Here is a 14,367-nt window from a genome sequence, read left to right on the forward strand (position 1 = left end):
ACTACGGCACCCGGCTACAGCTTCTTCCATGCGGTGACTTTTCCGCACCAAGCGTGTCCTCTAACCTGCGTGGTTATGCAACCGTTACTGTGCACTTTGTGATACCGTCGCACCGTGTAATCTTATCCTCGTGCCAAATTCAGCGCTCCATAAACATTAATGATGGATGCGCACTTCCGATGGCGCTGCTCTATTGCGACACACCGCTCAAGGAGGCATCTACCAGCCGTGATGGTGAGGGAAGCAAACATGGGAAGCTTTCTATTAATAAACCTCCTTCTCCGTTCGCTTCTGCTTTTGCAGGTGACCGCCAAAGTCCAATACCTTGAACAAGCGTCGTTAGTTGATGATAGGGTTTTTGTTTGCTTTTATGCTACATGACATTCCATTTGTGCCGGTCGAAGGGCGCACGCACGCTAATTGATCGCTCACCACAGCGGACGTGCCGATCGATTCGAGCACCTGTTAGTGAAGACACGAACCCAGCTCTCAGCGCCACAATTCGAGCTGTCCGGTGAGCGGGTTCAAATTCTGTCGAAGTATTGTTTCGTCATCCGGCAGCATAAAACGAACACAAAAAATGCCACTACCATCCAGCAAGCATCCGAAGGAGGGCTTCCGTCTACATTCGGCGGAACAACCTCATCCGGTTTGTTCGTTGCCTCTAATCGTACACTAATTGGCGTAATGCGGTGGAAAATCACACACGGTATGCGACATTGTGGACATGTTCTCGAGCTAAAAAAAAGACGATAGAAGATGAATCGATAATTGTACACGTGTAATGCCCACTAGCAGTACCAACTGAACCACTGCTGCAAACAGTGAGCGTGAAAGAGATGTCCACAGCAGGTGATGCAAACGTTGCCGGTTAGCAACTCCCAGCAAATTGGACAGATCACATCGCCGAAGGGAGTGGCTGAACGACAGTATTTAAGCAGTGGATGAAGAACTTCATCTTCTGATACATCTTTCATGCTTAATTTATAGAATGTGAATGATTTTACAACAAGAATTTGGACAGCTTGAAGATGAAAATATTTTCTTGATACCCTTTGTTGCTATTTTGGCAAGGATATTCAAGGCATTCTACGATGTTGAAAAAAAATATTTACATATTTTTTATTGCGGAAAAAACTAAATTGCTATTCTTTGATTAATTAACTAGGCAAACACTTGTAACTTTCATTAATTTTTTTGGTTGCTCTCATTAAATTCTAAATGGTTGTTTTTTGACGAATTTCGCTTCTTTATACGTGATTACTCCAACTAATTACTCTCTCGGTAAAGTTTATCTAGTACGCAGGTGTTGCTACTAGCAATCCCCGTTTTCCTGCGTTGTGACGTAAAATGGATGCGGCTGAGGAATTTATTGCCATCATCAGCAACACATTATCCAGTCCTAGGAAAATTGACCATATTTTGAAATAAGTAAGGAAAAAAAAACAACAATCGCCAGGCAAAAAAAAATGTCCCAAGGAAAACTTTTCCCGTTTTTTTTTTGTTTACTTTTTTCCTTCAATCCATTCTACACATTAGCTTCCCTCTTCTTCTACGCCTACTACGAGGTTTATCAGCTCGTTCATCCGCTTGACGTCCCTGTCCAACGATGTGATGATTCCGGAGGTGAAAGCTTTTCGTTGTCGAAAGCTGCACCTTCGTCATGCGATCGTCGTAGCTGCTGCAGGACTTTCAACATTGGCTCGTGTATTTCTAATGCAGTCGTTCCAGGCCGATCCCACCGAGCCTCCAGCACTTTACTACCGGTCGGAATGCAGTTTGTGTGTTTCTTTACCATTTTCTTGTTTCGTAACAACTTTCTTCCTCCATTTCCTCCTGCTTCCCGCCCTCGAGCGCCACTGTATTTGTCTTTCGGGGACATTTCCCCATGAAGGCTCCAACCTTCAATAGTGGCAATTTTATTCGGCAAGCGAAACTCACCCAAAAAAAAACACAGGATGGTGCTGGGGTACTTTCATAGCTGCATCATTCACGCTGATTCCGACCAGCGTCCAGCATCGGCGAAATTAAAATGAACAACGTTTAACAACTTGTAGCAAAGCGAAAAACTTGTGCCACCCGTTTCAACTTTGAGGTAGCAATGAAATTGCCCCGATTCGCAAACCTGCTCCAATTGTCCAGTGCGGGCGATGTTTTCGTCCGCTTTGCGAAGTGCTTCGAAACGATCCGCGTTTGCCTAAAAGTGTGGCAAAAGTTTACTTCAATTAGCATGAATTATGGATGCACCGAGCACAACGGACGCAAGAAACCAGCAAAAAAAAAAAATGCTGCTGTCGATTCAACATCTAGGAAACGAAGGACAATTTTGCATCCTTCTATTCGCTTTTGCCGTCCCCATTAATTGGGAGGAAGGGACTTTCTTTCGAACAACACTTTTCAAACATGCTGTTTTGCTCCCGGAAACTTTTTTCTTTGTCATTATTAAAAGCAAAAAAACCTGGTTCGTTCTGCATCGCGCACGATCACAATCGACTTGTTCGCTTTATGTTGCCTGTCAGCACGATCGTCTAACCGCGGGCGGAAAATGCAGCTAGTGAAAAATAATTCTTCAACACACCCAAATCCATGCACAACGCAGGCAGGCAAAAAAAGCAGCTACTAGCAGCGTGCAAAAAAAAGTGCGCGCAGAAAAATAATAAAACGCGCTCCCTTTGGTTCAAGTCCTTCCGGAAGCAGGAAATGGATTTTCCATCGAAAACCACTCCGGCGTAGCTCAAACGTAGCGCTGCCGAAGAGCGCTGCAGCGCTAGAAATGGGACGTAAAACGTGCGACAACGTGGTCGTACGCTTTCGATGTTTCGATCACGCCAAACTCCAAACAAACGACAACAACGAGAAAACACTCCACAATAGAGCGTGAATGAAAGAAGGAATGTGCCGCTGTTCAAAACAACTCTGCGACAGCACACCATGGGAATCGGTTCTAGAGTGTGGACGGGAGCGCGGAATACAGGAACATTCCGGTAAAATTTTAGCGGTTGCCGAAGCGATTGTATGGAGCTGCCCGTCACGGATAGGACTACCAATGGTGCTGTAGATTGTACGGCGTGAGTAAGACGAAAGGAAGTAAATTTAATTTGAAAGTAAATTTAATTCATCCATTGTTGACACCATTATTCGATGGGCGGTTGGGAATGAACTGTGAACCCGGTGGAGTAAAGAACTGACAATAAGGCATTCTTGGAGTGCGGATAAGGAGAAAACAGATTAAAACGTAATTAAAAACAGTGATAGAAAATTACAAAAAAATCATTAAAATCTGAGTAAATTGTGAAAATAAGAAAAAACTGGATAAGAAAAATGCAAAAAAAGAAACTGATATAAAACTTATAATTATAAAATTGATAGTGCAATATGATAATGTCAAAAAATCATTGAAGTATAAAATAAAATACAAACGATTCAAACAAATGTGAAACAAAAAAGTACCAAAGTCTGGCAGACATCCTGATAATTAGACAAAACATCCACATCAAACAATAAGCACCACTAGAAAATTTAAAAAAAAAGTTTTAAAAGTAAGGTAAAATGTAGAATAGGGTACCTAAAGATGAAAATGAAAACCAAAATACGGAAAAAAAGATTATAATATTAAAAGATTAAGAATAAAGAGAAAGATTAAAAGAAAATGGTAAAAACACATAAAATAGTGAACTAATCCACAGACAGAAAGTGTAAAATTTTTTTTAAGTGAAAGGAAACATGTTAACTGAGAATCAACCCATGAAACAAGGATTTTAATATAACAGAACCAAACATAATGTGCAAAAAACAAATGGAGGAAAGAACTAGAAAAAACGAATGAAATATGAGAGCATGTAAAGTAAACACATTAAACAAAGTGATAAAATACAAGAAAAAAGAAAACAAAACCACTTAACATACTGACAAGTAGAAAGCACCTGCAAGTTGACAATAAATTAAATGACTTAAATTAACAACGAAACAAAGCAAAACGAAAGCATGTGCAGCAACTTACGACAAAACACACAAAACCGATAATGAATGCCTCCTAATGTCTTGGCAAATGTTACGTCAGCCCAAAATTTACGAAGCTGACAAATCGACAAAGAAACAATTCTCCGAACATTATTCTTCAACCCCGTGCCGCTAAGTGCTATGGTATACGTTCAATTCCTGTTTCATAATCCAATCACGTACCGTGCCGAAAGCTAGCTAGGACCTTCCTCATCGCTCTCATAAGCGCCAGCCAGCTAAAAAGCGTTGCGTTCCTTACTTTCGTCTATTGCCGTGTGTCTTTTCCATTCGTATTGTGAACCTTTTCGGCTCCTTCAAGACAATCCAAACAGCGCGAAACGGTACTACTGGCATGGGCGTAAAAACTCGGCAAAACTGATAATAATAATCCGATTAAAACTGCTGTAAGCGAGATACTGCTCCAGCCAAGTAGCGAAGGTTTTTGGCGGTGTGGTTTGGCGCTTGTGTGTTCCACCGTGGACGGATGCTGGAGCGCTCAACTTTCACGCAGGTTCATCATTATTTTCTCCATCAATGCACCATATTATCGCCGGGTCACAGGTCAGAAGAAGCTGAACCGAACGAGCAGCAACAACAGCCAAGACAAACCAGCTCCCCGAAGTACTAAAAGCACCCGCAAAAAGAACTACGCAAAATCACGTCCATCCTTGTAAAAGCTTAGCTCTGCAGCGGAAATTAAGTTAGGGCTTTGAGTTGGGGCCTGCTTGGATGGGAATGGGCCGTACGGGGAGAGGATCGCAAAAGCGAACGATACCATCGCAAGTAATGGTGGCCGACTGTACGAGCGCGTAACGAACACGATGGCGAACTCCAAAAAAAAAAAAAACGGGAGCAAACCCCGAAACGGAGACCATGTGTCAAGAATGGTAATGGTGAGCACTTCAACGCCACATGCTACGACCGGATATCACTCACCCACACAGGCGACCCATCAGATATTATACCCTCCCGACCCCGCCCCACCCGTGTACCGTGTGTGAGGTGATGAGTGTGCCATGATTAAGACATCGCTTACCATCATCAGTACACACGAGCCACTGATAGCGATCTCTTTCACAGCTGGAGGTTCTGTTCGTCTTTTTGCTACATTCTATGAAGGTTTTTCCACCGTTCGCTCCGTCCTCTCAAACCTCAAGCGGGTAGGCTATTGAGGTTGGCCTCCACGTACTTTCACACCGTCCGGGGAATCTTTCCCTCGGGAGCTTTACCAGCAAAGGAGCCCGTTTCGCAAAGACAACACAACAGTCCCGCTCGCAACCGGTTGCGTCTGGCTGCCCGTTGGTGCGGAATGGCCGGGTAGCGGGAATGCTAGCGAAGAGTGGGCCAATGTAGGACAAAGCGAATGACGTACAAAATGGCTCCCCCTATTCGGAAAAGCGAAGCGTTCGTCCTTCGTTAAAGATTCGCTTTAGTCTTTTTCTTTTCTTTTTTTTTTTTGTTTTGCTGTTTCTACCCCTAATGTCACTGGGACAAATTTTGAAGATGCATTCATCGTCACTTCCCGGTACGGTACGGTGTGGCAGCAAGCAAGAATCGCAACAGCAACAAGAAAAAAAACCCTCCGACCCCGATGACGAAACAGCACCCATTTACCATACGCCATGCTGAGCATCTCGAGCGTCTTTGTGTTGCCCGGTTTTACCCTACGGCCTGACATCGTCACCCTGGTGTCGTGGTGGGGGTATGCTAAGTGTGATGTGCCCTCCAGTTCGGTCAAACCAGCGTGCTGGATGGTTTTGGGCACCGAGCAAAACGTGTCACTTTTTAGCTGGTTTCCTTCACGCCCAGCATCCACGCAGCTAGCGACGGAATCCATTTAATGGAGGCGCCTTGTCACTCACTCGTCGCCAGTGGCTGCGTACGCGGTGGCATCGACATCGGGCGGACGTCACCGTCGTGCGGAACAGGAACTTTTCGGACCTTCTGAACGTACTGTGCGGCCAGGCAGCGCAAGAACGTGTCGCAAAGGCGGCGTGTGGATGACTCAATTTGCATAGATGACTGCGCCAGATAATGCGTCCTTTCGGTTAACGGAGCCGCTTCCACACTCGTATTACATCTACGTTGGGCACCAGCTCGGTTGGCTTCCCATCACAGCCAACATATCATAAACCACCCTGGTACCGGTCCCGGAGGGAACTAATTGATAAAAGTTTGCACGGCACCAACGATACCAAAGTGTCATAGAGAACGTAAATGGAATTATAATCTAGCACTTGCCTTGACGGGTGTACTATCTAGCCGTACGAAGACGTGCTGAGCTACACCACTGGAGCTGGGTGTCTCTCAAGATTGTGTCGTTCTTAAAAACTGGGCGCTACGAGGCATCGGATAATTTTATAACTTAATAACAGTCCATTGAGTGCCCAACCAATTGGCCATAAATATTAATTTGTAAAATAAAGAGTTATGCAATCAACAAATAAAGCTCGTACGCCTGGAAGGAGCTCCAAACCGGTAACTGGACCAACTAATTTAATTAATGAGAATTCTCATTGTATAGCATCAGCGAAGATGTTTTATTGATTTAAATGCCTTTCTTTTGACCGGTCGATCCGCAGAAAGGATTTTAACATCTCTATCCGCGCTTCGTCTAGCCCTAGCAAATCGGCCACCGTGCCGCCATCGGTCCGTTACTCCGAGAAGCAGTTAATTTCTGATTAAAAATTCCATTACAAGGGGGGGGACGTACAAGGCGTGTTTCCAACGGCCTGGATGTCTGGTTTACCCGGAGGGAATCAAACATTCGCCAGTAACGCTAGCTCATCCAGCCATGTTTCAACCGAAATTTAGTCAATGCGCTTTGAAATACAGCAGCCTAACTATACCCGACCCACACAACCACAACCAGCACACACAACCGTCTGTCCTTTGGCCGTACGCCCTTTCAGTCGCACATTAATGACTATTGGAGCAATTCCCATCGGGGAAAAGGCGGGCTGAAGCGGGTGTCTGATGCGAAGTGCGATGATGCTGTACACTCCCTTTATCTTGCCACCTCTTGCCAGAAATGGAATGGGGCGCAGAAAGTTGGCCACCATAAATAGGGGCCATAAATCAAAATTTAACTTTCACACCTTGCCCCGTGCGCTCGGTTATAGTTTGGTACAAACTTTTACACGGGAAACTGCTCGGAATTGTTGGTCTGGGTAGCAAGCGAAAAACAACGTTCCAGGTTGATGTAATAATTTTTCGGTCGGCTAGTTTCCAATTGCTTCACAATCCATTTGTGTACTATTCGTACACTCGTGTCGGGTGAATGTGTCCCATTTTTTATTACCTACAACTGCCAGTGTTCGAAACCACATGGCGTGGTGCATTTAAATTGCATTTAATAATGCCGCCTTGTTAGTACTTCGCCCCAAACCAACCATCACCAGCGGGAACGGATGTGTCACTAGTTTATGCACGTTTAGATTTCACACCCCATGCGCGCTTTCCATTTCCGGCTGAAAAATAAATCACCCCACAGCGACCGACCCGGCCGACCGGGGAAACGTGGGGCACGCGGTTTCCTGTGCCAGCAATTCGCAACCTCGCGATGCCGCCCGGTGAAGACGTCCATACCGCGGGGAAACACAAACACGAATTACGACCGAAAATGGCCCAACGTGGCACTTCGGTTTACACCGAATGGGGCAATAAGCACTTCCTTTGGCGGCAGCCGAAAATGTGGCCAGCTCGCGATGCCCAATGAGCTCGTAATGTTCGTAACTTTTTTTTTTTTTTGCACCGGAAACGACCGCCAAACCGTCGGAACCACACGTCGTGCACATTAATCAATCCTTTTCCCATCCTCCCGCGCCCATGCTTACCTATTGTAACCTGCCTTTTTTTTACGGAGTATCCTTCCTCAGGGCTGGTTCGCTGCAGGAGTGTATGAGTTTCCGGAAGTAAAAGCACTCCGGGCACACAGCGGTACGATTGTACCTTTCCTAAGTTTCACGATTTCACGGTTTGCTAGCTGTCAAACCCTGCACCGTAGGCAACCTCTGTTCACCGCAAACACGTGTGATTGTCGTCACTTGGGGGAGATACTGCTGCTTACGAACCCACCGACAACTCAACTCGATTTGACCCCTTGGATCGCACACCACAAAGCATACAGGATTATGGCAATTGTTCAGCAATGGCACCGGATTACCATTTGATATTCCTTCCGATGGAACACTGTGCTGTTGTGCGAACCCTTTTTACAACACTCTTTGCACGTGTGGTCACAATACCACGTCACATACGTAAAGTCCGCGCGTATATATATTTTAACTGTGAGATTCCGGCAAGGAAATACACACCCCGAACGCGACGAAATTCCCCGGTGGACTGTCCTGTTCGCATCGGTTTAACCTACCGCAACCAGCAAAAGGACACCGACGGAATGCCGATCCTGCTGGCGACAATCATCTGTGCAGTAAAAACATTCACCCGAAGCAGTGGTCGGTGTGCTTGCGCAATGGCGCAATTTTGGACACAGCTGGCAACACTGGTCGTGCAATTTGGCGCTTCCTGGCGCTTCGAAGTAATATACCCGATTGTAATATTCTTGGTACTTGACCGCGGGTCGTACCAGTGTCTTATTCGATTATCCGGTGTTTGCTTCGGTGCGAGCTGCGAGAAAGAGAGCGAACGCGTCGGTACGTCAGTAAAAATGAGAGACGAAATCGAAGAAATTTTGGGAAATAAGTACCCAGTGGCGTTTGTTTTGAATATTTTTATCTTCGACTACGGCATATAGCGGCATGGATACTCCGGAAAATGTAAAATTTGCGTGATTTTAATGTTTTTCAATTGCGTTACTGACCATCACCCATTTAGTTGAATGTTTTAGCACCGAAAAAACGTGAAACGCTGCAGAGCTTTCGGCAGCGTGCTCTTATAAAGGATGATGATGTTATAGCAGGCCTAGCTGAGTGGTAAGCAAATTTACGTAGACAAACAACGTACGCGTGAACTGTGCACTACACGGATTTTTAATAATTTCAGCCCATACGAACAACAGGATACCAACTTTAGCCGTGAAAGCAGCGTAAGTCGTTCACAGTCTACGTGTGAGCAGGGGGATTTGATCGATGCGGATGATTCCATTTCCGATGATTTAGACCTCACTGACGATATGGAGGAAAGAAGTGATACGCCTGTGCCAGATACAGGCATGCATAATGCATCGAACGAATCAAGCGGAACTCCTTTGAATCCGATGCCACCTTCCAGACGATCTTCGGTTCCTCCGATTGATGGTTTGAGCCAACACGAATCAGCGAGAAAACCATACGATCGAACAAACAGCAACGGCAATGGTCTTTGCACCATCGGATTAATCGCCGCTATTGTGATTGTAGTTATAGCTTCTATATCACGACAATGTCAACCTTATAGCAGCGGAAATGTTACGCCTATTAAGCAACCATCTTCAACTTGTGAAGCAATTTTTAAACTAGAAGAGCGGTACACAACGATCGATGAAAATCTCTGGGATTTGTTGAATGTAGTTGTGCATCGGGCAACTACGCATGATAAAAAGCCTCAACCTGGAACGATTTTATTCCTCCACTATGGACCCACGGTCATACTGGATGGTTTCATCCACAGCGTATCTAACATAACGGCCAGTTGCTTTGGAGGATCGGAACCAATCACGCTGGTCGGTAAATACTTCAAGCAGCCTGACTTCCAAGAAGACTACGGTGTGATTGTTTCCCAGCAAAAAGAGGCATTACTCAAGCATGGAGTGATGGTGGTACGAAATTTTGAAGACGTTCCGGCATTGGCTGCCCAGGCATTTCATACGATTTGCGACACCGAGGAACCGTTAGTGCATAGAGCAGTTATTTATCTCACGTTGGATATGCTCAAAGCGTCCAATGTGTCGAAACCACCTAGTGAGCAAAGTGCTACAGCAGAAGCAGAAAAACTGCTACGTGAATTATGGAAGGATTCTATGGGTCCCGCATTTCTTGAACCCTTGATCACTCGACTGACGGAGAATGTGTACCGTATTGTTTGAGCAAATGTTTGTTACAACTAGTTTAAGTATCGGGTTATGTTCCAAACGAGAAGTGCACGACGGCTAGCTTTGGACGGCTCTAGTCGGTCGTGACCGCGTATTCGAACGCAGGATTTATCATCCGACAGGGTGTACAAGGCATGTGAAGACCGTCCGTAAATTAACAGTTTGATATCGAATTATTAGGCACAGGAAAGACATTTGTTTTGAGTAATTGAGCATTAATAAAAAAGCCGAGCTTGGTCGGTGAAATCGAGCAAGTAACAAATGTAAACAAATAGTGCTTTCTCCCTCTGTATGTCTGTTGCCATGTGGCGCTCTTTCTCCTTCGCAGATCACACGCACACCTTCGCATAGTAAACCATCTGTCAAAAAATCGCATCACCAACAGTAAACTGGACGCGTACAGTCACTAAACACGCACAGAATTTCGATTGTCCTCCGTATTTACGCCACGAAATACAAAGCTGCCGCAGACGCAGAATGGCCAAAGAAGGAGAAGCGATACGCGTTGATAAGGAGCTCGACCTGTCGAACGCGGGTCGTGGTGTGTGGCTCGTCAAGGTACCGAAGTACATTGCCAACAAGTGGGAAAAGGCACCGGGTAATATCGAAGTAGGGAAGCTGAAAATTTCCAAACAAGTCGGCCAGAAGGCACAGGTATCGCTCACACTTTCGGATGCGGTCATAAACATAGACCCGGCGGAGGAGATTCCCCGTGACCACCGGCTAGATGTGTCGGTCGTAACCAAACAAACGTTGGGAGTGTTCTCCCATGCCACCACGACCACCCGGGACGATCCGGTGCCCGAGTGCGAGAAGCAGTACATGGAGGGCCGTATCGTTCAGAAGCTGGAATGTCGTCCGTATGCCGATAACTGCTACATGAAGATGAAGCTCGAATCGATCCGGAAAGCTTCCCAACCGGCCCGGCAAGTGAAATCCCTCGAAAAGATCGTGCACAACTACAAACCGGTCTCGGACCACAAGCACAACATCGAGGACCGGGAACGTAAGAAGGCCGAGGGTAAGAAGAGCCGGGACGATAAGAATGCGGTACTGGATATGTTGTTCCACGCCTTCGAGAAGCATCAGTATTACAATATCAAGGATCTGGTGAGGATCACGAGGCAACCGATCAGCTACCTGAAGGAAATCCTCAAGGAGGTGTGCGACTACAATATGAAAAACCCGCACAAGAACATGTGGGAACTGAAGAAAGAGTATCGGCACTACAAAGAGGACGACAAGAAGGACGACGATGCGACGAAGGATACGATGTCGGATAGTGACAGTGACTGAGTTGTGATATGTCCCTTTTCGCAAAATCTTCAGAGCTCCAGTTCATGGTGTGGTGGGTTGCATTGTTGCGAAACTCTTGCGAACTGATACGTGATGTTTATTCATCGTTTGTTAACATAAATACACAAAAACAAAGCCTAAAAAAGAGCATTTTCCAAACCTGAGCGGGTTATTTGTGCTTCATCGGATACGCGGGCAAGCGTGCTTCAAACACAAGCCAACCGTAAAGCGACGAAGGTGGGATAGAAGGGACAAAACCAATCCTACTATTCCGAAATGAAATATGAATTGCACCAATTGAATACCTACACAGAAAATTTGGGAGCCTACGGAGCGCGTACGGAACACGCAGACACGGTGTTCGTCCGTGTTAAACTTCGCCAAAGTTGATGTGGCCCGTCTTTTGCGCGTGCTGTTGCGCTTCAATCTGACCTTTTAGGAAGCAGTCGCAGTCTATGCACTTGAGAGTGAACTTGTTCACATCCGTGTACTGGCGTGCCGACTTGGCTTCCTTGGCTATTTGCTCCGCTTGTAGGTACACTGACTGGTCCTCGATGGGGAAAATTGTCTTTGGTGCATCTCCCTGCAATGTGCGATGGGTCGTTAGACAATGAAAAGCGGATGCGGATGAGACATCACGGCGCATTTACTCACAGTCGTTGATTCCAGGTACAAAGGATCGTAGTGAATGCCATCGAACAGCAGGAATGCACGCATGCCATAGTTCTTGTCCTCACCGAACCGATTTATGATGGCATTAGTGATGTCGACCACGTCAAACTCCATACCATAGTAGGCGGACAGGATGGATACTTCAATCGCTCCACCCCACGATTCGGGCTGCAGTATCCAGGCACAGTACTCATCGTTTGGGCGACCGAGGATGCCTTCGTTGTACTCGTGCTTATCGGCATTCACCGTACTCGCGATTATCTGTCTCATGTATTGACTGCTTTCCGGGTCAACCTTTCCCGTGATAACGTACCCTACGTAATATTTAAGGGACAAAGCGGAAAATGCGTTAAACGAACTGCGAGAACGGCGCACTCTTGCTACGTAATCCGTCGCTCTTCCACTTACCTATGCTTGTGAATAGGCATGAATTGTCGGAAGGAACAACCTTCTTCAGTAGAATGCCGCTACTTTCACTGCCCTGGGCAGCTAGTTCCTTTGCTAGCTTCTCGTCTTGCTCCAACCGTTTCGCTGCTTCCAATTGCTTGCGTTCTTCCTCCGTCAGTGACTTTTCTTCCACGATTAGTGTATCACCGTTGCTAATGCCCGACGCCAGCACCTGGCTGGCTTCGTTGGAAAAGTCCAACGGTTTAAACGGCGGAAAGCCAAGTACCACGTGCAGTGAATCGCCCGGAATGTTGGTGAGCTCGGTGATACGCGTCTTAAGGTCACCGACGGTCGTCGTATCTGCCAGCTTGCTCACAATATGCTGCTGGCCTGATTTGGTTTTGAGCTTCAATGAAAAACCCATCACAGCACGCTATGCCACTTTTGAATCCTGCTGCGCGTGGGTAATTTATTTGCCGAAAAACGCAGTTGTGTACAATTAGCTACACAATCTGGGTCATGTAATGTTTCTCTGTGATAAATTTGCTATTTTCCAAAGGTTCCTGAAAGGGTATTTTTTTCTTGTTGCTTGTTTTCCCAAAATAAATTAAAAATAATCAACAATGACGTTTGACGTTGCGCACTTACCAAGAAAACTTTTACGAGGGAATATTTGTCAAACCGAAGCAGCCTTTCTTCTCAACTATCGATTGATCGCGTGGCTAACCAACGGATAGGCGATGCAGGGAATGTAAGGGCTTGAGTAATTCAACAACAAACACCTTTAACTTATTTTCCTGGTAAAATTGGTGTCTATTTATATAATTTGAATATGTTCGGAAATTCAATTATTTTATTTTGATCCGTTCATTTGTTCTCTCGCGGGCACAAACGTCAAATGACCACTTTATTTTGGTGCCACTTCGCGGTCAGCTGTCACGACAAATTGTGTTCCGAATAGGCTAAATTACAAGTTATTTGCTAGACCAAAGGTAAGTAAACCCAAACTGTGCATAGACAATTTGCCGTTCAGCTGTGTTCCTAAGTATATTTTCTGCTGGTTTCAGCTTAGTTTTCATCCCCACTATGACGCTACTCATTAATCCACGTCGCCCCGAGAAGGTGCATCGCTACAAACCCGTCGACTCGGCCAACCAAGGTGCTGGAGTAGGGGATGATTTGATGCCAGATTACATGAATATCCTAGGTATGCATTTATTAAGTAACTATTATGGATGAAGCAGACACTTTACTCATCTTTATCAACCTTTTGCCTTCGCAGGAATGATATTCTCAATGTGTGGGTTGATGATGAAACTGAAATGGTGCGCCTGGTTGGCGCTGTACTGTTCCTGTATTAGCTTTGCTAACTCCCGGATTTCAGACGATGCCAAACAGGTGCTGTCCTCGTTTATGCTCAGCGTAAGCGCAGTAGTGATGTCGTACCTCCAGAACCCCACACCGATGACACCGCCCTGGCAAGCGGTGTAGCTTTCCGACGTGGACGGTAAGCATTCGTATGTCTAAAGCACATAAACCTTTCGCAACTTCATGTATTTGTTAAGAAAACCTTTGGTGAATAAGACGAAACAAACCGGAGCAGTAATGAAACATCGGATAAGGTGTGTGTTGTTGCTAATGTGAATCCGAATTTTTTCCAAGCTGGTTAGGGTAGGTATGTTTTAATTATTTCATTGTGGCATTTCTAAGTTCGTGATTATCGCTTTATTTTCTTCATTTAAAACTTGTTATCCAATGTTATACAATGTTGTGCTTCGTATATGAAGCAAATTGAGAAAGGACACTCTAGTGTGATATCGATCGCTTTCAATTAGCTTTCAAAGAGTGATGCATATTTGGAATGTTTATTTGAATGATACCAGCTCTAGCAGAACTTCTCAACACAGTATTCGACCGGTCCCCGGTCTGCGCATACCGGACTCGTAACTCCCAAATCCCGACAAAGAAGTATGTTATTCCGT

At 45.5% G+C, this 14,367-nt stretch overlaps 4 protein-coding genes across 4 annotated transcripts; 3 read left to right on the forward strand and 1 right to left on the reverse strand.

The window, feature by feature from the left end:
* The first annotated feature begins 8,759 nt into the window (after window positions 1-8,759).
* On the forward strand, window positions 8,760-10,024 carry LOC128712921 (uncharacterized). The gene is made up of 3 exons (XM_053807785.1): window positions 8,760-8,777; window positions 8,836-8,933; window positions 9,004-10,024. The coding sequence occupies exons 1-3, from the start codon at window positions 8,760-8,762 to the stop codon at window positions 10,022-10,024; spliced, it is 1,137 nt and encodes a 378-aa protein (XP_053663760.1).
* A 483-nt stretch (window positions 10,025-10,507) lies between these two features.
* Window positions 10,508-11,326, forward strand: LOC128711893 (general transcription factor IIF subunit 2). The gene has a single exon (XM_053806781.1). The coding sequence runs from the start codon at window positions 10,508-10,510 to the stop codon at window positions 11,324-11,326; it is 819 nt and encodes a 272-aa protein (XP_053662756.1).
* A 370-nt stretch (window positions 11,327-11,696) lies between these two features.
* Window positions 11,697-12,809, reverse strand: LOC128711764 (ubiquitin thioesterase OTU1). The gene is made up of 3 exons (XM_053806650.1): window positions 12,407-12,809; window positions 11,981-12,312; window positions 11,697-11,909 (listed from the first exon to the last, which is right to left on the reverse strand). Exons 1-3 carry the CDS (start codon window positions 12,807-12,809, stop codon window positions 11,697-11,699), a joined length of 948 nt encoding a protein of 315 aa, XP_053662625.1.
* Window positions 12,810-13,471: 662 nt separating this feature from the next.
* On the forward strand, window positions 13,472-13,876 carry LOC128713310 (protein Asterix). Its single transcript, XM_053808171.1, has 2 exons — window positions 13,472-13,592; window positions 13,668-13,876. The coding sequence occupies exons 1-2, from the start codon at window positions 13,472-13,474 to the stop codon at window positions 13,874-13,876; spliced, it is 330 nt and encodes a 109-aa protein (XP_053664146.1).
* The last annotated feature ends 491 nt before the right edge of the window (window positions 13,877-14,367 follow it).

The sequence above is a fragment of the Anopheles marshallii genome, chromosome 3 (assembly GCF_943734725.1).
Source record: "Anopheles marshallii chromosome 3, idAnoMarsDA_429_01, whole genome shotgun sequence".
Classification (NCBI taxonomy): Eukaryota; Metazoa; Arthropoda; class Insecta; order Diptera; family Culicidae; genus Anopheles; species Anopheles marshallii.

Coding starts and splice junctions, on each gene's coding strand:
- LOC128712921 (XM_053807785.1), top strand. Junction 8,934..9,003: donor ATAGCAGGCCTAGCTGAGTG/GTAAGCAAATTT, acceptor TAATAATTTCAG/CCCATACGAACAACAGGATA.
- LOC128711893 (XM_053806781.1), top strand. CDS start 10,508: ATGGCCAAAGAAGGAGAAGCGATACGCGTTGATAAGGAGCTCGACCTG.
- LOC128711764 (XM_053806650.1), bottom strand. CDS start 12,809: ATGGGTTTTTCATTGAAGCTCAAAACCAAATCAGGCCAGCAGCATATT. Junction 12,313..12,406: donor ATGCCTATTCACAAGCATAG/GTAAGTGGAAGA, acceptor AATATTACGTAG/GGTACGTTATCACGGGAAAG. Junction 11,910..11,980: donor TGTACCTGGAATCAACGACT/GTGAGTAAATGC, acceptor CGCACATTGCAG/GGAGATGCACCAAAGACAAT.
- LOC128713310 (XM_053808171.1), top strand. CDS start 13,472: ATGACGCTACTCATTAATCCACGTCGCCCCGAGAAGGTGCATCGCTAC. Junction 13,593..13,667: donor AGATTACATGAATATCCTAG/GTATGCATTTAT, acceptor TTGCCTTCGCAG/GAATGATATTCTCAATGTGT.